Raw genomic sequence first — 25,359 nt, 5'->3', positions numbered from 1 at the left:
CCCCTTCCTTTTGCAAGGACAACATTTCAGCTTCCCAGCTAATGACACCAAACTCCAACTTTAACTTTTCTGACCCAAGTGCTGTCAGACAATAAAGAATTCAAAGAAGAGGTAAGTAAATGCATTGGAGGTTCCTCAGAAATAGATGTTAAGTGATGAACTGGTGGTGACTACCGAGCACTTCAAGAGCTGTGCACACAGTAGAGGTTAGACGTGGAAGAGTCTATGCCCATGCAAAGCACCCTCAAGAAACATCAGCACCCAGAGCATGCCTTACCTGCAGGCAGTCCACTGATATCCTCCGAAGAGACGTTGCTGAAAGAGCTACAGTGCAAGCTAACATGCAAGCTAACGTGTTAGGAAACTTAAGCGAATGTTATGTTCACATTTTTATTCCTAGCTAAGAAATAGGCAAAACCAGTTGTCCTTTCTCACCACACCGTAATTTGTGTTTCTTACAGCTGAGTATTGCCAACTACTTTGAAGAAGTCTCTAAACCAAAACACCAACATGTCTTGAGCCACATCGCCCTATAAGCCAGAAGGCAAGCTGGAGAAAGAAATAAAAGACTATGTCGTAACACGTTCAAAAGAGACAGGACAATTAAAGAGAAGTCTGCTTCTCCTTCTGCAGGACCCTGACAGGTGTGTTTTGTGGGACTGCGCAAGACAGATTAGAACGTTCTACTGTTAATGCAGTGTATCGATTTCACCATCAACAGAAACGTGAATAATGTATACATTCTGTATAAAAAGATAGCAGACTATATACATAAGTATCTTTTAAATTATTTTATTTTGTGTAAGCTAAAAGGAAATTTACACACTTAAATCTCAAAAGACCTTGGGCATGCACATTGACCTTTTTAGAGGTTCTTCTACATAGCTCTCTTTTTTCCATAGGAATTTCCCCAGACATTTACAACCCATAGTTTTTTACTGTATATACAGCCTAAAACCATAGCAATCTATGATTATGTCATTTTACACTGTGCAAAATCAAACAGGAATAGTGGTACAACAGAACATAAAAATTTTTAACAGGTAAATTTCATTGTAAGACATTCATATAGTTTTGGTCCTTCTTTTCCAAATCAAACTGATTAAAAGCAGACAACCTTCTAATAACCCAAAAAAATCACGTGTTTAGACAGTGATCTGTAACTGGAACAAGAAATTACTGACAGCATACCTTTCAAAAGGCTATCTAGTGACAGAGACATACTATTGAAATTTAAGAACATAAAAACTGATCAGCCAACCAATCAAACAGGGAGGGGATGGGGGAGAAGAAAAGGAAGAACACATCTTAAGCTTGTTAAAACACAAAAGAAATTATTGGGTTTTAAAGAAACAACAATAACTGAAAACCCGCAAAGGGACAACGTAACCTTTTGGTTTTTTCCCCAGCAACACATATTTCAATATATGCAGGAAAGAAAAAGATGCTCAATGCAAGCTGAAAACCTTTAAGGGGGACTTCACAGATTGTGAAGATTGACGTTTTCATTATGTGTTTCTAGGATTTTTTTTTTTTAACTTTTTAAAGTTTTGTTAAGAAGGACACCACCAGTGTATTTCACAAAGACATAAATGTATACACCCCAGCACAACAAAAAGAATATATCTTCAAAAAGATTTACCCCCAATTATTTACATTTTTCTCTAATATAAATTTAGGACTCCAGTATGTAAATAAATATACATTACTATGTATACCTTTCTAGTGCTGCTTACCAACAAATCATCTGAACTTGATTTTTTTTAATTAAAGCAAGATTGCTTTTTACGACCCACAGAGGGAAGAAAAAAAAAAATCAATAGAAAACGTCCAATTCACATCACTTTAGTCTACCTTTTCTTGGCAGCTTGTTGAAGGTGTTAATGTGGCTGGGAACATCAACACCTTGGCATGCATGAAAGTTAAGTCAGGAAGGCTAGAAATCACCTTGGCAGCCTCTTCACTAAGATGTTCTTCCTTTTTAGGCTTCCTGTTGAGAAGAAAAGAACAAAGTGCATTAATCCAGTACCTGATATCCCTTGGATCACTGCAAGAACCACTGATTGAAGCAATGTTCTGGCAGTTTGTCTGCCATTGACAGGCACTTCTGTAAGCTACTTGAAGGTAGTCTAATGTTATAATACCTACCTGCCTACCAACAAAATGTTAACATAGAAAGTCAGCAAAATGTTCCTGAATACTGTTGCAATAAGGGGGAAAAAAAAAAAAAAAAAGGTTTCCTATTCAGATGCTAATTTTTATATATTTTTCTTTTTTTGGCAGGTTCCAGTGTGCTGTTCTGGGACTACTCACTTGAAGAAACAACCATGCCCATATTCTAGGGATAAGAGAATAGCAGCATTAGTTCTAAACTACTTAAATCCAGTATAATATCTTTCAAAATAAAAGGGAAAAAATCTTGAAAGGACATTAAGAAGTTCCTAACTCACTTCTTAATACTTATTAAAGAAAAAGAAGGTACTTATGCTGTGTTTCTGACATGATCGTACTCAGATTATATATCATACCGCTCTCTACATTATGATCCTCAAACCCTTTTTTTGCCCTAGGGCTCAGCAGCAGCAAAAGGTGGCTCACAACTTCTAGCTGCTTGCTTTGAAGTGCAGTAGTATGTGTGTGTAGCCATAACGATACATACAGCAGTTTGGGAATCACTGGTGTTTACTTTGCCTTTTGCATTATTCCCAAGAATTACTGAGGGCAAATGAATAAAGAGGTCTGAATCGCATGTCGCTCGATTCTCACTAATATGCAAGAAACTCACATTTCCTAAGTAAAATGAAGACTGGTTCAGACTGCTGCAGAAGACCCTCCTCCCCAGCCCAAACACGCATGCTTTACAGATATCCAGCTTATCTTGAAGAACGCTGCCTATTACTAGAGAAACTGAGTATTCCATCAAACGTTATTCCAGTTCCAAAAAGGCACCTGCTGCACCCTGTAACGACATTAGAAATTCTAGCTAAATAAGCTCCCCCATCTTTGGGGCAAAAAGCTGAGTCAAAGGGCTTGAACCAAATAAACTGCCTTGCCCTAGAACACTTCAGAAATTTCCTTCCTATATCTTGTCTTAGTTATGAACTTTAAACTGAGCCTGTGAGAGGGCAATCACCACTCTGATCACGAAGCAGCATGTACTTGTATTTTCTTTTGTCAGCACCCATCAGGATTGTTTCCCAAACTGGTCAGAGATCAGGGGAAAGCAAGGAGCTACATGTTGGCTTCAGCCGCAGTCTCAGAATTTCTTAGCTAGGAGAAGAAGAGAAAAAGAGCTGGAGTCAAACGCATCCTTGACATCCCTGATCACTGTGTTGACACTGAACTATCACTTTTGTTTGCTACTTGAAATCTCCACTTGATGAAAGGTCTCTAGATGAGGCAGCCTAGATACTAAATCTGACTTTCCTTCACTAGAATAGCAATATTTTCTTTTCTCTGCTGCAGTGGAATTTCATGAGCCACTGACTAGGCAGATTACCAAATTCTGGAGGATAAACAAAGCTGTGTGCTGGATTTATTGAAGGAAGAAGCAGAGAGCCAGTATGTGCCTCCTTCTCTAACAACTTCACAGTCAGCTCTGTTTGCACTCGAAGGACTATCTCTAAGCTGTTGAAATGTAGTTGTCATCCACCACTGTGTTATCAGTATCTGGTGCCACTATTAGTAATCACTTACCACAAGCCTCTTAAAGGTACAAACTCCTGGTGATCAAGGACTTACAGCTAACAAAGGAGTGTTTGACAGAGGAAGCCAAAGGAAGAGGGCTGACTCAGAGATCTGCATTAAAAGGAGTTCCTGTAATTGTTCATCAGGCACCGAGATGGAGCTAACACACTCCTTGCTATTTATATGCCTCTTCCTCCTCTGCTCAACTGTGGCATGCTAAGAAATGGCACTGCTGGGTCCCAGAGGCAGTGCTGCAGTTTATTTGGTGATAGTACGGAGGACCTTTATCACAGGACGATGCTATTGCTCTCGCTGTACTAGCCGGTCTCTGCAACATCACCGCAGAACATGCCCGCCAGTGAGCACAGTCAGATGTGAATCTCACCCGCTTACTGAACGCTCCCCTCCTGGCTGGAGGCCCTTTGCAATAATTTAGCTACTTAATGTGCTCTGTAAAAAGTATCTATAAAGAACAAGCTAACACTTACACAGAAAACATTATTTAACTACCACCAAGTTACAGCTATAGATACAATCACTCAGTAATGAGGCTCAAAACCTTTTTTTAAATCATCTCAGTCCAGGGAGGGATGAGACAGCCTAAAGTCTCCATTTCTCAGTGGAGAGGGGTAGGTTCCTCTGGAAGAGAACAGAACTGGCCACTGCAAGTACCCTTTCTGGGTAACAGCACATTCGGTAGCAAGTATCGCCAGGGCAAACCCTAAAGAATTACTCACCAACTCTCTAAACTTAAAAGACAAAGTAGCGTCATCACTGCAGACTGTTTTTTACCCTTAAAACTTACCAAATTGCCTAATAACTGTGATGCCTTTTAATAGAGGCAAGAAAAAGAACCATGTCAGGTCCATTAATTTCAGTCACCACCTTTGCTGAAGATGTTCCCACTGTCAAGAGCTTCTTTTGCTAAACCCTGGCCTGTGGCAGGGGGCATTGCAGAGCTTACTGCTCATTCACTCCTAATTTCTAGATACCAGGGCTTATTGAATGGACACCCAAGTGAGCGGATCATCAGTGGCAGCTGTACTACTTCTGTCTGCTTTGGAATCAGAACTTTTGATTATTAAACCATGAAAGGAACCAGCCCTGGCTCAAAACAAGGTCTCTGCCTTATTCAGGTTTTAAAACTACCCTCTACAGAACACTTTGCCCCCATCCATCTCTTCTCTTACACTAGGTTACATTTCCTCCCGAGACAGAGGACAGAAGGGATGCCCTTACCCAAGCAATTGAGCCAGTCGCTCTACCTGTTGGCGTGAAGTTTCCTTTTCAAAGGCATGTTAACACTAAGCTGCAAGAAATTAGCCAGACTGACGGACAGGAAAGTTGCTGGAAGAAAATTTAGCAAGAAATAGGGAATGTTTTGTCGATGTGTCACTCACACCTCACTGTTCTGTTTTGCATTCCAACCCCTTCCTGCAGCATTCAAGTCTTTCAAGACTTCAGTCATGTCTCATATTTGCAAAGGGTTTTGTGGAGAACACCACCAAGGCCAGGCTCTAATAGCAACAATAAGTTGATTAGAGAAATGCACTTTAAAAATCACTCTGTAATTAAGAGTTAGCCTGCTCCATCCAACACCGCCCCCAAGGAGTATTTCCAGTTTAAATGAGGGTTTCGGCCATTTCTTGGAAAGGTATCAGTGCTCTGCTTTCCTTCAAAAAGACAGCCGATAAACTTTTGATCTCTGCCAATTCTATGGAACCGGGCAAGGCTGCAGAGCCTCTGTGGAATGCCGTACTGGATCCCTGACCTTCAACACTTACTGCTGCCGTCAAGGTTTCAGGCTCAAGCTGAGGGGGAAGTTTTCCCTCCTCTCCCAACACCTTCCTTCCAAGAAACTGACTTTCCAGCTTCAAGAGATGGGTTTGCAAGCAAAATATGGGGTTATTTCAGACAAGGACAACTCCTCACATGGCTTCCTACAACTGAACAACGGTATTTTCACTCTAAACTTTACCCTAAAGATCCTGAGTTCTGACAAGTTACAGACAGACATAGGATAGCCTTAGCACAACTGAAGCTGACACTGGCCACACTTTCCCTAATCAGTTATCATGAATGGTTAATAGTCTGTATTTCCAGGTTGGCGCATGATTGTCAACCTTGTTGAGCTGGCTGTACCCAACCACTCCTATTTTAAAGTCTCCTGTTCATTAAGAAAGAATAAAAAAAAATTTCAAAAGAAAACCAATTTCATTAGAAAAAGCTAACATACTGCAACGTATTTGGCATACTGCTGAGATAAGACCTTCTCATATCTCTGAAGGTTTCTAGCTTGAAAAACAGAAAAACAGACTGCTTTTCTTTTGGAGAGCATGAAATCTAAATAGGAAAAAAAAACCCCACATGAAATTTTTAAAATTCAGAGTTGACAAAAACATACAAAAAGTATTGAAGAGTGAAAACAGTTGCTGTAAAACAGCTAATCCTTGTGTGTGTCTGAGCTTAACTGCCAAGTCTGAGGTTCCCAGCCTCTCTCTACAGCCTGATAGATCACTACGGCACATATCTAGAACCTCTTCCCAGCAGTAAGCAATGCTCTCCAGAACAGGGGAAGAACTTTGACATATGGATAAAGAGCTTTAATGGCGCAAGTAAGAGCTTTCAAGCGCACCATGGAAGCATGGGGAAAACCCCAAACCCCTCATATCAAAAAACAACAATACATAAAAATGAAGGTCAACATTCCTTTAAGTAAAGCAGACTTCCCTGTTCCTTTGTAAAGAAAAAGTAAGCTAAGACATCATAAAGCAAGCAAGCAGGTACAAATCTATGAGCAGAGATAAAATAATTAAAGATACATTTGGAGTTTATATGTCCTGCTTGGAATTTGTGGTTACTTTTAAATTAGACTTAGAATGTATTACAAAAATATTTCAACTATAACTTTGTTTTCTAATCAGAGTGAAAGTCAAACTTTCCCACTAGTGTATCTTTAGAAAGAGTATATGCACTCCATGAATAGAATAGGCAATCCAAAAGCTGAGACACAAAAATCAGCACTGAAGAAGTGTGGGGTTCCCTCTACTGGCACTCCCTTGAAATTTCATGGCTTGGTGATCTTTTTTATTCAGTGTTCACTTTAAACATTTCCACTGCAGGAAAACTAGCAAGATAGTTTTCTCAATGAAAGAACATGTTTTAAAAGAGCTCTTGAAAATTATAGTTTTAATCATTTTAAGAAAGCCAGCTATCTCCCAACCATTACAAATCACTACATTTGCTGCAACTCTTCAACCGTGCCTCCTCTCTATGTGCTATGCTGCATGGAAATGCATTTAGTTTTAGAGTGCTGAATGAACCCTAAAGCTCACTTATGAGTGAGGATATATTACTATCTATTAGTTGCTTTGCAACTAATATTTGTTGCATGTTGAGGCATGCACTTCCTCAACAATAGAAACGTTTTATGTGGTGAGAATCACTCAGCGATTCTTTTAATGGGCACAAACATTAATTACATGTTAAGACAGTCCGGGATCCTACTGCTAAGATACACATTCAAAAAATAAACCCACAGAATACAAGCTTATAAATGGAGAGACTATTCTGTGCCCATTCAACAGGCCATACTTCAAGGAAGACATTTGACACCTAAAGCCTTTATATAGACACTACTTATAAAAAAAGTACAGAAGAACTTCAGATGAGATCCATGAAGCAGGAAGGACATCTTAAACCAACTGCACACTCATTCCTTAACTTGCAACACCAAAATGAATCAGATGTTTGGTCACTGAAGTTTTGACAGCTGCTAGCAATAGATGGGAAGGGACAAATATTGTCATAATTATTAGTCAGTTTTATCATTTTACTTGTGGAACATTCTGAATCTGTAAATTATACAGAGGACCAAGGAGAGTCTTCCCTCAAAGTCCTAGGTCATGGAACTGAGTGGTTCAGTTTACCCTTCCATTCTCAGCAATCAGCTCTGTTCTTCAGAAAATCGCTTCCTCCGGTTCAGTCTTTGGCTCTAGCTTTTCAACTTGTCTTGGTGATCTTTTTCTTTCAGCTCATTAACTGTTTCGCATCTTATTTTAGAGTTCTATGATAATTTGAAATATGAACTACAGTACTATGAACTTAGTATTTAAATTCATTATTTAATTATTACATTTAAGCCTTTTGATCATTCAAGAACTTCTGACCTGAAGTAGCACACACATTCACTCCTCACATTTCGTGCCTCCCTTAGAAAAAGAAGAAAAAAGCACAACAAAGAGTATTTACCTTGTGGACGTGCTTGCCTTCTCCACTGTGGACATAAGTCTTGCGAATGCATCAGTCACTCTGGTGCTTGCATTGGAAGTTTCCAGTTTTGAGGTTGTCAATTCATACAACTCAGGATCCACACCTTATAGTATAAAATGATAATCAGTGATGGTTGGAGGTAAGTACAGCCATAATTAGCCACAGACCAACTTGCTAGAGACTGTTTTCTGTAAACATCTGAATCATTTCTAATTTCAAGATACATGAAAAGAACATTACAGAACATGTCTGCGTTTCTGAAACGCCGTCCTCTCTCCCCACCCTTTTTCAGTAGCTTTTATAGTTGTACTACAAAACACACACACATTGGATCGAGTCTGGCATACAAGGTCTCAGTCTAAGAGTAAACAAGAGAAATTTGATTTACCTTTTAGAGCGAAACACCTGTAAAAATGTCAGCTGTGTTAAAATATTATTTCAATTACTTCAACTCTGTTTGTATTAAAAGAACGCTGCATGTTAACAGGGACCGACTCTTTAACGAGAGATTACACAGAACACTGGCATGCATTAGAGTGCATTTAGTATCTTGCTTTTCACAACAGGTTGTGTTAAATTTTTTTTAAGTGAGGAAAAGCAGCTTTTATGATACATACAAGTGGAATGGCATGAAAAAAGTTGCATACTAGTATGTATAACGCTACCAAAACTTTTAGTCTATGCTCCCTTTTCATCTTGCAAGTATTTATAAAGCAACAAGCATCTGGATGTTTCAGCCTTGATCTCCTAGTCTCAGATATCTTAAATCAGATGCTGAATTTTGACATCACATACGGTGCTAATGGATTTCAAACTGTATCAGCAGAGGTTGTTCTGAAAACAATGCAAACAACGGAAACCTGCATCCAAAAAAATACATACGTATGGGTGAAATTCTACCTGTTTAATAGCAAGCATCACATCTCAGTAGGAAGTAGCTCTAGAATCTCCAGCTATTAAGTATGTTTTCTTTAAAAAAGTCTCTAGGAATTAGCATTATAAAAATAAATCAAGAGAAAAGACTGATAAAGCACATTTTGTTGCTCAGAAGCATTTTAAATTGGTGATATTCCCCTAGTTATGGTTTCAGCTATTTTATGCTCCATGGATTTAAAATGAAGTATGAGTACGCGCCATCCACAATTATAAATATTTTTCAAAAGCAGCGTGGAATTTTTGTACAGAAGCATTGTGTTTTATAGACACCTGCGTTCTAAACAAGTGTAACACTAGTGCCAGCTGGTTTGGACAACACAGAAGCATTTCATGCTACTGCAGGACAAACATTGCCAATACTTGGACAAGATGGTCCCATGTAGCTACCTAATATAAAAACAGCATTTATAAACTGCTGATGATTTTACCCAGTTTACTTGTCTGGGTCAAGACACTTTTAGAAGAACTCCTGAAATACCAGAAGATTACTAAAGAAAAAAAAAATGCCTGTGCTTATTGTCCTGCCTTTTCCACCCAGTAACTGCAGTACTACGTGTGCAAACAGATGAGGTTAATGATCCTCATGTCTGCTTTCCATGAACGCTCCCCAAGCAGAGTCTTGACCTTTTGTCATTTGTGCACAAGTTTAAGTACTCTTTCATTGCTAGGAAACTAAGCTGACCAAAAAGTAAAATTAAGAAAATCATCTGGTTAAGCTGCAAGGGGGGGTGGTGGTGGTGGCAGCATGGGGAGAAGATTTGCTCCATTCAATATGAGTTGATTAGAAATTAATCAGCTGTCCTTGCAATGTACATTTTTTTTAAGTCTGGATTTTCAAAGTTAATTTCGTCCAGTTTCATGCAAAACATCAAAATACGTACTGTCCTGAGACCAGTATACCAAGACTTTAAGTATTGTCAGATGTTTACAGAACTTGGAAATAGGAAAAAGCCCAACTATTCCATAAAATAACCACTGTCAATCAGGGAAAGGAAGAGTTGAAGAAATACGCTTTGACTTGCAGAAGCCTGCGAAATCCCATTAAGGTACAAATTGTAAAGCTAACTGAAACGAGGAGTCCTTTGACATGCAACTCTGCAACAAACGTTAAATGCAACCTTATAAGTTACTTCATTTAGATATTCACATTTACAGTCCTCAATTCATTTTCATTGTAGTGCGATGTCACTGCTCAATTTACTGTTCTTTAGGCACCTCTGACTCAGCTGCATTTATGTTAACTATTAACATGAAAAATAAAACAATACACTAAATCTGTGGGAACATACTAGAAATTAGTAACTCCCTGTTCATGACATAGAATGCAAATTTTAATAAAAAGTGATGAGATCAGACTGAGAAGAATACAGTGTATTTATAGCAAGTAAAATTAAGGTCTTCAGAGAAAGAATAAACTTCTATTACTGATAAAAATTTCTTCTTTAAGCCAAAAGATCTAACAATTTGTCCTTCAATTATTTTAGTTATTTTTAAGAGTTGCATATTCTCCATTTTATTCAAATGATTAGAGAATATTTAAGGAAAGCACTGCAAAACCTTAATGAGATATTGAAGGAAAGTTAGCCAACCAAACCCCACACAAAGCTCCTAAACACACACACAAACACACGAGCTGCAAGCCAAGAAACAAATGACTTTCCCAGAAACAAGTCAGGAGGAAAGAAAAGCCAAAACCAAAAAACACCCCAAAAATAGGCACTATAGGGCATACCAGGGAAGGTGATAATACCTGTAACTTGATGAGACAACGATAACAACATGAGAAAATGCAATAAAAGGCTAATAGAGTATCCCTCCAGTGACCACTTCAAGTGTGCACACCATCAGGACACAAGAACATACCCGACTGCACGAGCAGTACACATACTGGGTACTGATGACTTTTATGTTGATAAGACTTGCACACACTTACAAAAGAATCTGTAAGACTGAAGCATCTTGAATTTGCTACCTATCATTTCCGTGACAAACCTGCCACCTTTCATCTGCTAGCGACATTTCTCAAGGGTGGAATAAAAATACGTTTGGGATGCAATGCCATAAAATGGCCTTCAATGATCAGATTTCGAAACTAAAAAAGCAGGTTTTTAAAAACAAAAAGCACAAGAATAATTATAAAGCACTTACTTGAAACGAGGGAAAACCCCAAACATTTTAAAAATTGATTTTTTAAATTAAAATCACAAAGAGGGAAAAAATCTTCCTATGAAGAAAGTGATTATCATGGCTTCAGGCACTGTAATGAAAGAGTATTTGCCTTATCTACTTAACCTATGCACTGGGATAAATCCGCAAAATGTACCTTTAAATGCCTGCAGAAATTTATTCTAAGTGTAGGTTTTCACAAGCTCGTGCAAAATACTCAGAGCATGTCAAAACCATGCGACAAATGAATTCCATTACTTTCACCTATTATTCAATGGAGAGAGTGGCATCTTCACCTCCTTTTTAAGGGAATAAGTTGCAGACAAAGTGCTTTGATTTTATAATTAACCTTCATGAACTTTAATGTCCCACAAACATGCAACTATCCTTGTTTTCTATTATGAATGTTGTTAAAACACTTTTTTTACCTTTATCATTAATATTAGTTCACACAAAAAAATTAGCAGTAACCAGCGGGGTCATGGTATGTTAAACCCCATAACTTTATGTTCATACATAACTTCCAAACAACATCATAATCCTATCATTTGGAGACACTCATTCAGGAGAGGGAACAAGCCTCAGTTTTTTTTGAATCATCACATCTACAGCATTTTTAATTTTTTCTTAAGTGCTTAGAAAAATTAACTTTCAAAATTTCTCATTTGAAACAAGTGTTTTAACATCTTATTTGCAAGAGCATAAGAGCCATTCATTCCTTCAGCATGTGACAAATACAGAGCTGACAGTACCTTTTAAATACTTCGCACTCGATACAAAACATCAGAAAACAGAACACAGATTAAAGGAAAAACGCAGTAGAAAGACATTAAGAGAAACGCAATGTAAAAGTTCTCCTTGTTTATAGGAAAGTCAAGTGATGTGCTCATGCTTTTAGTAAGTTGGTATAATATTACATTTGTGGTTTTAACACTCTGCTGACCTGGGATTGTGGTGGTGCTGCTAGAGCTACTGTCATCCACGGGCCCAAAGAAATCAAGGTTCAGAAGAGTGGAACCTCCACTAGCTTGAAATTCAGTGACCGTGTTGGTAGGCAGCCATATAGAAGGTAAGCCAAGGGAGGGGTTTATGTGTAAAAAGGGGTAAGACACACACTTGAACATGCAAGTTATAATTAGTACTCAGTACGCAATTTAAAAATTGACATGAAAACAATGCTTACAGTATTAGTTTGTACCTTCTAAAATGTTAACAACTTAATTCAGTGCACATTTCCTCATGTACAATGCAGCAAGGAAATCAACACTAGTAACTTTAAAATAGAAATATTTATTTCAATCTAAAAATGAAAGAGAACCAGCACGACCCAGAGAAAAAGATGTGGTCAGTTAAAGGGAAACAATATATAGGTCAATTGATAGTTAGAATATAGTGGGCTTTTTCTCCCCTCACTGAAATTGAAAGCCATTCTTTCATCAGGAAGACTTAGCAGATCCCCAAATAGCAAAGAACCAAAAAAACTTTAAAGTTTTATTTAGCAGCTTTAAGCTATTAATTATCATTATCTTAAAGCAGTGTGAACACAGGGTAACAAATGCCACTCTTACGTCCAGTTCCTCACTGGTAAATTATACTGTTCCCCTTTAGTACTAAAGCAGAAATCAAACCAAGATACATTTTAAAGAAGTTGTTTGTTAAAAAGAAAGCATGATGATTGACTGAAGTAATAAGACACCAGACAACAGCAAAAGGGTCCATCCAGGCTTTCCTTCAGCACCATGATATTGCTGTCCAAACTCTTAACATCCACATGTTCTGAAACACCACCGTGAGGCAACAACAGTGCAGTAAGAGATGCAGTTTGTTTTAGCCTGCTTTTGAACAACTTATGTGTCATGAATTAATTGCTGTTAGCAGGCTCCTCATAAAGGTATCAGTTTCCTCACAGGTTTCTAGTCTGTCAATCAAACAAGTTTCCAAAACTTGTTTTATTTACTTTGCATGCACTTACATTTCTGAGACTGGAGGCGGTGGCACAACTCACTTTGCTATTAAAATAGACATAGGTGAAGGATCTTTTATGTGATAACTATATACATTTACAGATACAAATAAGTTCATAGCTACCTCTTTAATATATTAGCTATAATCAGCTCTTGAGTGTAAGCAAAAGTGGTAACAGATGAAGTCACATTTTTCAAATATAAAATTATCTGTAAATTTGAAAACTTTCAGCTCGACAAGTGTACCTTTTGCAAACAGTTTGTGGTTAAAATATTGTGCTTTGAAGTAGCCACTATACACAACTTTGTCATTCAAAGGATGTCTAAAGAGATAGTTCATTGGTGAAAAATACTTTTAAGGAGTAAAACTTGTCAATCTAAAATGCTCATTTGTTCAGAGTTTCATTAGAATCTGCAGTTCTGTATATAATGAAGCGTTAATGTTGCCACTGTGTCATTAGCATATGGCAGGAATCTAAAGTAATACTTAACTTAGTATTTTTCAGACTACATAATACTTCACATAGGGGCACAGTTAATCAGAAAGAAAGCCTGAATTTCCAAAGTTAGGAGTAAGAAATAAATATTTATATATATATGTGTGTGTGTATATTTAAAAAAACATAATCAGCAGATAGATGTTTGTCTGAGCTTTGTAGCTTTCTTATCTCTAGCTCTGGTGCTAGAGGCTCTACGGAGAGACGTACCATCTAAAGGGTTAGTAAGGCCACTGCTACTCCAGTCAAACTGGACAGGTGGTAGAGATTCCTAGAGTTGAAAAGTCAGAAATCAGATTTTATAGTCAGTTCAGGTTACAACAATGCAAAGCAGTTCAAACAACAGATTCTTTAGCATCTAAATAACTAAAAAGACAACTAAATGAGCAAGCCCCAACTTTCGGGAGGCGTGTATTTTCATAATATGCACTAAAGATTCGAAGTAGATTTGTTCTACCACAGGAAGTCTCATTAAATTCTGAACAGTACAGATTAAGTAACTTCTATCTCAAACAGGATTTTCAAATTAACTAAAACATATGAATTGGATAAAAAGATCTTAAGGCATAGTTGAAAGTTAAACTACTATTACTTTCATGGAAGATGCGGCATTTTGCATAAAAAGTTATGTATACACAAAAATTTAGAATAGGGTTATTAGTGAAAGCTGTCTGTACGTCCCTGTTTTGTCCTGATTATATGTAAAATCAGTTATTTACCATCAAATAGCCCATGAGCCTTTTGGTTTCTTTTGCTTTTAAGAGGCATAATCCCTACACGCGAGGGACAAATTATCAACACCCTCCCCACTCCACCCCCTTTAAAAAAAAAAAATCCTGTGATTTATTATCCTTTAATGATTAACTCATTCCAATATATAAACAAACCATTGGTAATAATGCTTGAACAAGAGGGGCATGGAAACGTTGACTCCTTCTGGGAGCCCATCCTTGCCTTTTCATCTCCTCTTGTTAAGTCTTTTGCACGCACACAGGTAAATCAAGCAAGCAGCAGGGACCATGCTTTACAGGGGAAGTGTGTTCAAGAGCGGTGTAACTTGCAAGTGCTGTCCTCCTGTATTCTCAGGACACAAACTGATGGGACAGTATCAGAAATGTCTGAAATAAGTTGATCTTTCTACTCCTGTTGCATTATATTCCTGCTCTCTCCCCAGCGAAGTTAACCGTCAAGAAGTACTGGGAAAGGATGTGCCTTCAACTTCTAACAGAAGAATCACACTTATGGAAGAAAAGCAATGGAAGTTCTCTGCAGCATTATTCAAAATGCATCACTAGTTGTCAAGCTTCCAGCGGCTGAGACATACCTTCTCTTTGCTTTTGTAGAAAGTCAGGCTTTTTGTTACTTTTAAAACTTTCAACTATGCAACACTGAAAAAACTTGCAGATTCACGAATCAAGACTGTAACAACCTGAGCTAGCTTTGTACAATTAAGCTAACTGTAAGAGGCTTTTGCTAGGTGATAGATGTTTGCAGAAAGAAAAATGAAGGGAGCTGAGATTTCTGTATTTACTTATAGTAGATGCCTTGCTTAGAAAAATCTTTCCTACCTAATGACTTGGAAATATTTCCAGTACTGAGCACAACTAGAACAATATTCGCTCCATGGAGCTTAAGGAGCTGATGCTACACTTTTTACTTTGCTTTGGTAATGAAATTACTGGCATTGAAATGATGTGCACAGAAAGACGTTAGCAGTGTGGAAGCTACACCTGATGAAGTAATGATCATTATCATCAGTAGCTTGTTTAAAAGTTTGTCACATCTGAAATATATTAACATTAAGGGGGGTTTGTAAAAAAAAAAAACCAAACGAGGCGAGTATGATGATTTAGTAGCTTTCTGCCCTGAGGAAAATTAACTCAAATTGAAACAAAGCAGCTTCCTACCAGCTCTCACTTACTGAGGAAAACACCCACTACATTTTGTGTCAAAAGACTGAGTCAGGTCTGATGAGTGTGACAGAATTGCATGGAAAAGGTGGTAGCAATGGCTGGCTAAGCTTTTCCCTTTAACGATGACTTGATTCTTAAATTTGCCAAGGAGAGGACAAAAGATGTGATGAATTCTTCCTAAAATGGGGGGAAAAAAAAGGCATCTGACTCTAAATCAGTACGAGTATACCAAGTATATTAGTCTGCTCTGCAGGATGAGGCCATTCCGCTGACTGCAACCGCTTGCAAAAGAGGGGGGTGGCAAGTAAAGCAGACCCCATCTGCACAGGGTTCTGGCAAGCTCTGCTCTATACAACAGCAAACAAAGTGAAAGGAGAGGGCAGAGGGAAAAGCCAATTAAACAGAAAGGAAAAAAGTTTTCTGTTTCTAGTTGCCGTTGGCTCTAAGAAAAACTAACTATACTGGGACACCTGAACATAGCATTGGAATCTCAGACAATGGGAACATGCCCTGCAAACGGGAATATAATGTTTTGTCTTTTGGAGATTGCAAGGTCGCTAGACTACTGCGTTTACAATCAGTATTTTAATAACACGCTTTAAGGAAAAGCGCCCAGTCTAAAAGGATATTGAGAATCAGGGCAAACTGCTCTCACTCCTCCCTCCTTCTTAGATTACAGGACGTGGTACAGAAATGAAAAAGTATACTCAGCTGTCAGAGTACTACTCTGAATGTTAAGGAAGTGAGAAAGAGGAAACTAAAATGCCTGCTGGTTTTACTGCATCGTATTTCACTTTGATAAAAGAGAGAGATGTTTTCACACAGTAATTTTAGAATGGCATTATGTAAGAGCTTTTATAATCCAAAGGAGTAAAATGTAAATGTTTGTGCTAATAATTACCCAAAGAAAATTAAACAAAGGAAAAAAAAAAAGGAAGTATTTTGCTGTCTTAAAGCTGGGGGAAAAAAAATAGAAGGGCTTGTAATACAAATATAGTATCAATATTTAGATAGATCCCACAAATGTGCATCATAAACATTTCAGAAAAAGGTTTACACAGAAGTAATTAATACATTTCATTGTGTGTATTCATTGGCAAGATTACAACAGTTCTGAAAATTATTATTCTCAGACATCACCTTTAAGCGACTGTCACATCTAACAGAATAGCAAGTTCTGCAATATCTCTTACCTGCAAATCTTTCTCTCTTACTCTGTCAACAAAGCTACTACGCAAAATATATTCTTGGATCTTTCTCATGTGTGTAACTGGAGAGCAGTTCCATGATGGAGCCTTTGGCTGGTGGCCAATAATATGGCAATTTGCATCTGTCATTGTTAGAAGTCCTGATGGTCCCTTATGTAATTAAAAGTGTTTTTAAAGACTGTCACCCCATGGGGTTTAATTAAGGTTCAGTCCCTAATAGCCAGCAAGTGTGAGATACATATTTCTATTATAACCTGATCTCTAATTCAGTAGCTTACATGCATGCAGATGTGCTGTAATAGGCACCCGCAGAAAAGAATTAATGGTAATTTTCTTCTAGAAAGGTCTGGGTCACTGCAGATTTCTACTCCAATGTAAAACTTACTAAGCAAAACTAGGCAGGTAAGAAATCCCAAAGTTACCCTGTATGTTGGGACAAAGCTACCACTAGGTTCTACCAAAGAAACATAGGCCCAAATAGAGAGAAGAGGATGCTCTGAAGCAATACCAAAAGAGCAGAAATATCCGGAGAACTTTCTGCAAAAAAGCCAAAGAGAAGAAGGTAAATAAACTTTAGAACTATGGTAGCCAGAGAACAGTATCAAATCGAGAGAAAACAGTCAATGTTAATTCCAGACAGCAACCTTTTTAATAAGCACTGGAATATACTTTAATTGCACTGCCTGAAGACTTGGCCATGGTGTAGAAACCCACTACAGCAGATGCTGTAAGACAGAAGAGAAGGGTACCTATCTCAGGTTTCACAGTCAAAGCTTGCCTATTTGAGCAGCCACTCTGTCTTACACCTGATGTGCCTTGATTGAGCCTTTTACTTCAGACCTGCAAAGCCTTTGAGACACCATGCTTAAGGCAACAGGAATCAGGGGGTTATTTCATATTCTGTTTACTGCCTTACAGTTATGAGCACAGAGGAACAGAGAAATAAACCCCCCCAATTGTCAAGATAAACAACAGATCAAAGAAGAATTTAGACGCCACCTTCAAATATAAAACAGAACAAGCCTACAAAAAAGTCATCTTTATACAATAAACTAATGTGATAGATCAGTCAGTAACTTAAATTGCTTGGGGAGAAATCATCATTTGGAAAACCTTGTCCTTACAGCTTAAACTGCTCAGATGGAAAACTGTCCACTGTATTTCCACAACCTAACCAACCCAGTGAGATCCTCTGCAGGGAAGGAGGCCAGAAGATAGAGGGTTTATATAATAACTAGGGAAACTTACTGCAGCTCATTTGCTGCTTTTTTCCTCATTCTTTTGATTTCTAATGCTCTCTATTTTACATCTCTGCATGCTTTCCTCCGTTCGCCTACAACCAAAAAACTAAGCAGGCATGTCTGTGTTTTCACAAATATTCTTTCCGCTCCTACTTTTGCATCATCACAGTCTTTCTCCTAAAATCTTATTCCCTCAGCAGGAAGTCATACGTGCACACGCACAGACACTGATCTATAAGTCCCATAAATGCCAGGCTTTCAAGAAAGGAGAACTCTTCTCCTTTCCTTAAGGAAAGCATAGGAATTTATTAACCAGAGCATCTCTTTTCAACAAGAAAGCCAATATGCTGAAGTTTCTGAATATAAGAATGACCAATCATCATTGCCATCTGAAAACGAAGGAATTTAGAAGTTTTATCCAGTTAATGTGTAATTACTTAGTTAAGCTTAAAGATACCTAAGTTGTTGTACCTAAATTACCTGTGTTTAGAATAAGAAGTTTCAGGGTCCACTAAAATTGCCTATAATATCTCTATTGCATATTTATCAATGTTTATAGCACCGTTCCTAATGAAATGTTTACCAAAGTTTGGACACATCATCTTAATACCACTACAATCTGGAATATTCCTACGAGGCAGTCTGCACAATGTGAAGCTGGATTTTTCCCAAAAGCAAACAGAAGCCACCAAACATTAACAGAAGATGAGGCCAAGAAAGAAACAAGGTCTCTGAGGTAGAGAATTGATCCTTCATGCCCTGAAACTTTCTGAATGTCACTAAACTGTGGCTTCTTCGCATTCTTAATGGTTAGAGCTCTAACTTAGCTCTTCCCCAAAAGCTTATTTTAGTATTTGTCTTTTGGAAAAAATAACCTAAGGCCAGCAAGCAGTGCAGACAGATAGCGTAGAAGCTTCTTGGATGTACTTATGGACCACAACTATTGAACTGAGATGGCCTTGTCAGAACAAGCTATGAGACAGGATTATCAAACTGTGACAAGTAATGGAAAATTTGCTGCAGGAGTACCCGAAACTACAAATTCATAATTAGAGAAAAAAACCAGAGACTTTGATAAGTAGCGGTTCTTATTTTCAGCACTATGACTGCCAAGCAACTGAGAAAATGGCACATGTCAGAGATGCTGCTACTTCAGGCTCTTGCAGCTCTCTACACTATGTTTAGTGTATGGTTTAATTTATGTTTTCCCCTCTGTAAAAAAGGGAACTTTGAATGCTGCAGAAAGCCAGTGAAATTTTCCTACTTTGTTCATATTTAGAAATCACACAAGTGATTTCTTCAGCTCAGACTGGTTGCAGTGATCATTATTGTTACCTTTTCAAATACCAGTTTAGCTGCTCAGTTCCACTATAGTATTTGTAAGAAGCAGCATAGGAAGCATGGCCAAACATGTATATTACTATATAAAAGAACCTCAGTTCTGAGCTCATTGACATACTGATATTGCACAATGAAAAAAAAATTTCTGCTCTTGTACAAGCATGTCACAGTTAGAGCTCTGCACTATGGCAGAGCAAAGAGCGCAAGGAAATCACTATACTCAGAAGTACTCCATGTTAAGGTTAGGTGTAGCACAATCAGAAGTCACAAGCATAGCAGGTAACTAAAGATGCTGGGCAGGTTATACAAGACCTGCGCTAAGGAGAGACACAGCTGACTCTCTGAATGTGTGTCGAGTACCAGTGTAGTGACACTGAAAATGGAAATGTCTCTGCACATCCCAATAGCTAGTTGCCAGCCACACACTTTGGAACATGCATGGCATTAAAGTGGTCTTCTAATATCATAATATCAAAACAACAACAACAACAACACAGAATTAATGGAATTCAAAAGCTCACTCCTAAACTCCGAGCTCATTTTGTATCAGACTCCTCCAATAAGCTTCAGAAAAAGCAAAGATGAAAAACGTTAGCCAGAGGAAGGACAACTGTAAAGTTACATCTAAAATTTGTGGAAGTAACTGTCCGCTGCCTTTTAATACAAATTGCTGTATAACAGCAGATATCATCAGGACTCTTAAATGCTGGCCACCAACCGCTACAGTCTTATCATAGGGACTCCCGTCCAGTCACACATGAAAAATAGATCCAAGAGCATGACTTCAATCTGACACAAGGAACACCTGCCCTTTACATACAGGTCTCTTTGAACACACCATCTAGTTATTTTAAATATGAAGGAAGAGGCAAGGCATCCCATTGTTCCCCTCATTCTTTCTTTTCCTCTCCTCCCCCTTCTTTCTCTGTTTTTTACCTGGAACTGATCAGATGTACACGTGTTCATCTCTGGTGATACAGGAGGCGTCTGTCCTATTGAAGCTATTTTTTCTGCTGCAGATATTGGTTTCAAAGGTTCCTTGGTAGGCTCTAACATACCCTAAATAAATAAAGAAATAAATTAGAAGTCACATGCGCATACAGACACCCACACTTATATATCCCAAGAACTCCAGATGCAAAAAAATAGAAAACACACTACTAGGTGGTACTACCCTCAACTAGGGGCTTGAGGGTAACCATACATCTCCAGAACGCTTTCAGTGAGAGGGGCAGAAGGAGATGGGGCAGGGGAGAGAATCATCCTGGTTCCTTAGGCCTAAGAAACATTTTAGAGCCAATAACAGAAACCCAAGTGGTTAGCTGGAGCTTGCTTTCAACTTTCAGTAACGTAATTTAAGCTGGAGGAAACAGTTACTTGACAAGGTGACATCTTCTCCTCCCAACTGTATGTAGACTATTCCAGAAATATCGAACGGCCCATCAGAAAGGTACAAGTGCATTCATTCCATTTCAACAATTAAGTAATTCGGAAGAAATAAGTCAAATTATCAGTTTGCAGAATGATACCAAGAACAATAATTACTGATGTGGAAATAAACACATTAAAAAGCATTACGAAAATAATTAAAACCACATTTTTAATTTTAAACAAACTGTTCAAAGCTAAACAGTACTATGAAAAATGTCTGAAATCTCTGGTGTTCCCGAATAAAACTGAGGGTGAGAAAGACATCTACAGAAAGACCAAAGTTTGCACTGAGACATGCAAACCACCTCAGAACAATGAGGTATGAGAAGAGAAACCCCCAGATAAAACCACTGGATTTGCAACTAGCGTATTTTAAATAATTTGGGGAAGTCAGCCACCAAGATCTGCTGTCCCACAAATGTTTCTACACCATGTTAGGGAAGCTTTAGAATTTAACCACCAGTTAAATCAACTCTTTTGGACAGAGCAGAAAGACATGAAGCAGTGTGGCAACAGAAAGCAGCAAGCCACTTTACTCCTACCATCATCTCTATCCAGCTTATTGTGTGCACAAGTATATAAAAAATTTAGGAGATAATTAATCAGCAACAACAATCTGTTGCAAAAATAACTGCACGTGTTGCGTACAAACACAGACTTGCTCACAAATATGTTACAGGAAGAAAACAGCAATTGCTATGAGATGTTTTATCTCTCTGTATCAGAATACCACGCTTACATCCAGAGAAGTGCACAGGCTGACCTTGATGCATCAGAAAACAACGGCTATAGAAACTGACTGTAGAAGTCACTCTACAAAATTAACCTACAGATTAAATTGGCTTAATATATACCAAAGAAAACTGTAATCCTTTTATATTCCTTTTGTGAATGACCATATAAAAGTGTATGTGTGTTTGTACGCATATATATACAAAGGTTTCCAGAAAAAAGGAACATGTTTATTCTGCTCAGACTAGCAAAAATGGCAAATCTTATCTTCTGAATGTTTTTACTACTACAGACATTGCACAGAGTCTGAAGTGCCAAACTGGAATTACAGAATATCAGCTTAAGTGAAAACAGTTGATCTTACTGCACTAGGTTACTTGAGTTTCCTTCAATCTACGGAAATCTAAATTATGCTTGCTATTTTCATCTAGCACTTGGGGCAACACAACAATACTGGCTATACAATGCTTTTTGTATGCATAAAGAGCCTAATATACATATATGTGGGTCCTTTATTAATATGCCAATAAAACTGCAAAGCATTACCATGCATCTCTCTTGACCTAGGGATATTGAGATGCAATCAAGTAATTAATAAACAGTCGGTCAGAGAAACAGTTGCACCAACAGGAACGCTCGAGAGAGCTGAGAAAACTTCCTACACACATATCATGTTATATTGTAACTATCTAGCAGTTCTTCCTTTGTCATTTTTGAAAACTATTTAACGATCTGGTTTCTCGTGTCATGTTTTAGGTGACATTTTTACATCTATACCTTACATTTAATAGTTAAAATTTAACAAGAAGAACTTTTTATTGCTGCATATGCATCAATACATTACTTCAATCAATTTTTTCTTTTTCAGAAAATGCCACAAACTGAGCTTAGACTAGCTAGCCCACCTCATTAGATAAACAGCTTGCTTTATGAAATGAGTAAATCAATACTTTTTTCATTTAAAATAAAGTATCTGCTTGCACACGTAATGAAAATTGTGTATTCGATGATTCTTTTCTAGCATTTCTGCTGATGCCTAAGCCATAACCATACTTAAAAAAACAGCTTTCAGCACACTTGGTGCTTAATGTAATTTAATATATTTCATTATATAATGGTGTTGGAACTACAACACAAAATAACACTAAAAGAAGCTTACCAGTCCTGCTGCATACATGGGTACTATAACAGGCTGTTTCTTGTTGCCTGTGAAGAGCTGATAAAACAACAACAACAAAATTTACTTAAGAGTTTCTGTGTCAGTGACGGTAATATTTTTTTCAATGTTATATAACTTGTGTAAGATTAATATCAGAGAGTAAATACTATGTTAAATATAACACAATGGTTAAAAACTAATGCAACTTTTAATAGTAACAGGGTTTATAAAAAGCTGTCAAATGGCCTGACATGACAAGCCACATTCAGTGCAGCTACGCAATTAAGAGACAAACATTCATACAAAATGACTTCCACCTGATTCTACATTTAAAGCAGCTCCGTTATTTAGAAAACAAGTTTTATTGACAGACTCACAATATTTCTTGTGTCGATTCCCAAGGAGCACAAAAGCTTTTTGTTGCTGTGGGAGCCACCCCACTGGTATCTCAGTCCATATGCATCATGGATATCCTGCAGCTCTGTCCACACGTCCATCAGTTCCCTACAAAACCCATCATAAATCAAGTTATCAACAGGAATAACAGCTTAGCAGCCTTGAATATTTATTCTAGTTTTCAATGGAAATGACTTATTATACGTCCCAATTAAACTTACGCCCAAGCACAACACCCAGGGGAACTAAAACTGCACAGTGTTCTCAGAACAATTATAGTTCAGACTTATTATTGGAAAACGATGTCCACAGCAGACAGGACAAGGCCTACTTAGGCTTCATCATCACATGAATAAATACAGCAATTTATATCAAGTGTAGCTAATAAGACATATTCTGATTAACTCAGAGACATCACTTAAAAGATGATGATATGCTGCTAAGTGAAATACTCCTGGTATATGTAGTCAGTGAAAACAAGCATTCTGCTAGACAACTGATTTTTGCTCCATAGTTTTTCAAAATGCTTGAAGCCAACAACTCATTTGGAATTACTGCTATATATTTTAAGCTCCCAAAGATGACACGTTTCTACTTCATTTTGAAGTTGGTTGCACTGTGGCTTCTTACCCAGTATTTGCTAAGGTGTCCTCAGTTGTCATCTGCTTTTCACCTGCTTCCAATAAATGATTTAAGGAACTTATTTCTTCTTCAATTTCAAGAACAGGCATGGAAGGAAAACAGACTTCAAATATTCTTTCCAGACGACTTAGCAATGTTGTCTATATCAGAGAGAAAATATTTATGTCAAGTTTTGTTAACTGCTTTAAAGGAGTCCAAAATTATGAAAATAAATTAAGATGGAAAACAATACATAGCTGATATAAAGTTTCACTTACCACAAAATATTTAACCATCAGAGGCTCACAAGACTTTTTATAAGCACCAAATACAGGCTGCTAGCTACCGAGAAACAGTAAGGATCTTGCCCTCTGCAAAGCGAGTTCTTAAAGAGTCCAGAACACTTCTTACCAGAGTCGCTCTTTGTTATAAATTAGCAGAAAATATGTGCTACAAGTATTACGCTATATTTACTTAGGATGTGTTAAAGTCTCCAAATCCACACATCCTAAGGGTTTTACTGAACACATTTTTTTCAGCAAGCTTAGTATTGAACAATATCATTCCACTTAATGACGACGCACTTTGATCCAAACTTGAGACATAACGTCGATTCAGAAGACAGCTTCACTTCTTATAAGATGTATGCAATTAAAGGTCTCACAAAACTTAGCCTGGTGTGCAATATGCTCATGGTGCAATAACAACTTCGAAAATGGTAAGGAAAAACTATTTATAGTCCAAAGACTGCACACTTCCTAAAAAACTGTTAGTATCAGTGACACAGACGGAGGAAAACTATAATCCCCAACTTCATTTGCTACAGTTCATGTGATAGTCAGGTGTAATCCAGAAGAGCCAAGATTAAGGCATTTAAACATATTTTTTGTCAGAAAGTATTTGCAAGATCTGTTTTGTACTTCTCCAGACCAAAAAAACCAAAGAAAAAGAATTACTTAATGCCTTAATTTCTTGCCAAAAACCTATTTGTCTATTTTTACACATTAGAGACTGCTTATTTAAATAGAAGAATCACCTTCCTCCAAGCAATTTCCCTTTCTTCCCATTCATGATTCAGACAGTTGATGCTGAACGCTGTGATCCTTCAGGGGTTAAAAGCCATCCTTGGTAGTGTTTCTATCCCAACTAAATAACTTAAAAAACAACAACAAGAACCCCACTAACTTATTTTAGCTGACTAAGAAGCCAGCTAGATAGCAGCATGGCTTGCATAGCCACAACTTTATCACTGTTACTCTCGCCTGACCTTCTTTCTGCTGCCTTACATTATAAACTCACACCAAGAGTATGTAAATACAAATTCTCAGAAGTTTTTGGGGAGGGGTACAGATATGTATTTCACAGTTTTGAGAGACTAGGCAGGATTTCCTGCTTGTCAACGTAGTTGCAAGTGTGTCTTGATGTTGCCATTACTTCAGTGTCCCTTGGGAGAAAGGAAACCTCAGCATCTTAGGAAGGCAGAAAGGGTTCTGAAGTTTCACAACACAGCAAATGTCTCCTGCTTTGCTCTCCACCAGTGCCATGATCACTGCTGTTGGGTAGGATAAGGTCTCAGCAATATAAATTGCACATATTGGTACTAACGGTTTCCAGGCATTTTAATTCCAGAGCATGCATTGGGCCTTGGCAGATGGATTTAATGTTAAAAACAAAAAACCCTCAAGCAACCTCCCGCACCCACAAAACAAAAAAAATCCCCCCTCTTTTTTTTTTGTTGTACAAGCATAGTATGCCTTCTTCTTTTTAAGTTCTTCCCTTACATTTCCTCTCTCTT

At 37.8% G+C, this 25,359-nt stretch overlaps 1 protein-coding gene across 1 annotated transcript in view; it reads right to left on the bottom strand.

The window, feature by feature from the left end:
• Positions 1–856: 856 nt before the first annotated feature.
• Positions 857–25,359, bottom strand: part of AFTPH (aftiphilin) — a 47,765-nt gene continuing 23,262 nt past the window's right edge. Inside the window, exons 3-11 of the mRNA XM_059828479.1 lie at positions 23,574–23,725; positions 22,925–23,051; positions 22,548–22,604; positions 20,162–20,284; positions 13,733–13,793; positions 12,005–12,088; positions 7,939–8,062; positions 2,950–2,952; positions 857–1,990 (exon numbers count right to left, since the gene is read on the bottom strand). Coding sequence (XP_059684462.1) covers positions 1,846–1,990; positions 2,950–2,952; positions 7,939–8,062; positions 12,005–12,088; positions 13,733–13,793; positions 20,162–20,284; positions 22,548–22,604; positions 22,925–23,051; positions 23,574–23,725 — 876 coding nt within the window. The 3' untranslated portion in view covers positions 857–1,845. The remainder of the gene's footprint in view (positions 1,991–2,949; positions 2,953–7,938; positions 8,063–12,004; positions 12,089–13,732; positions 13,794–20,161; positions 20,285–22,547; positions 22,605–22,924; positions 23,052–23,573; positions 23,726–25,359) is intronic.

Source organism: Gavia stellata, chromosome 23 (genome assembly GCF_030936135.1).
Source record: "Gavia stellata isolate bGavSte3 chromosome 23, bGavSte3.hap2, whole genome shotgun sequence".
Lineage (NCBI taxonomy): Eukaryota > Metazoa > Chordata > Aves > Gaviiformes > Gaviidae > Gavia > Gavia stellata.
The sequence above is the reverse complement of the archived record's forward strand: the minus strand, read 5'-3'. Positions and strand labels throughout refer to the sequence as shown.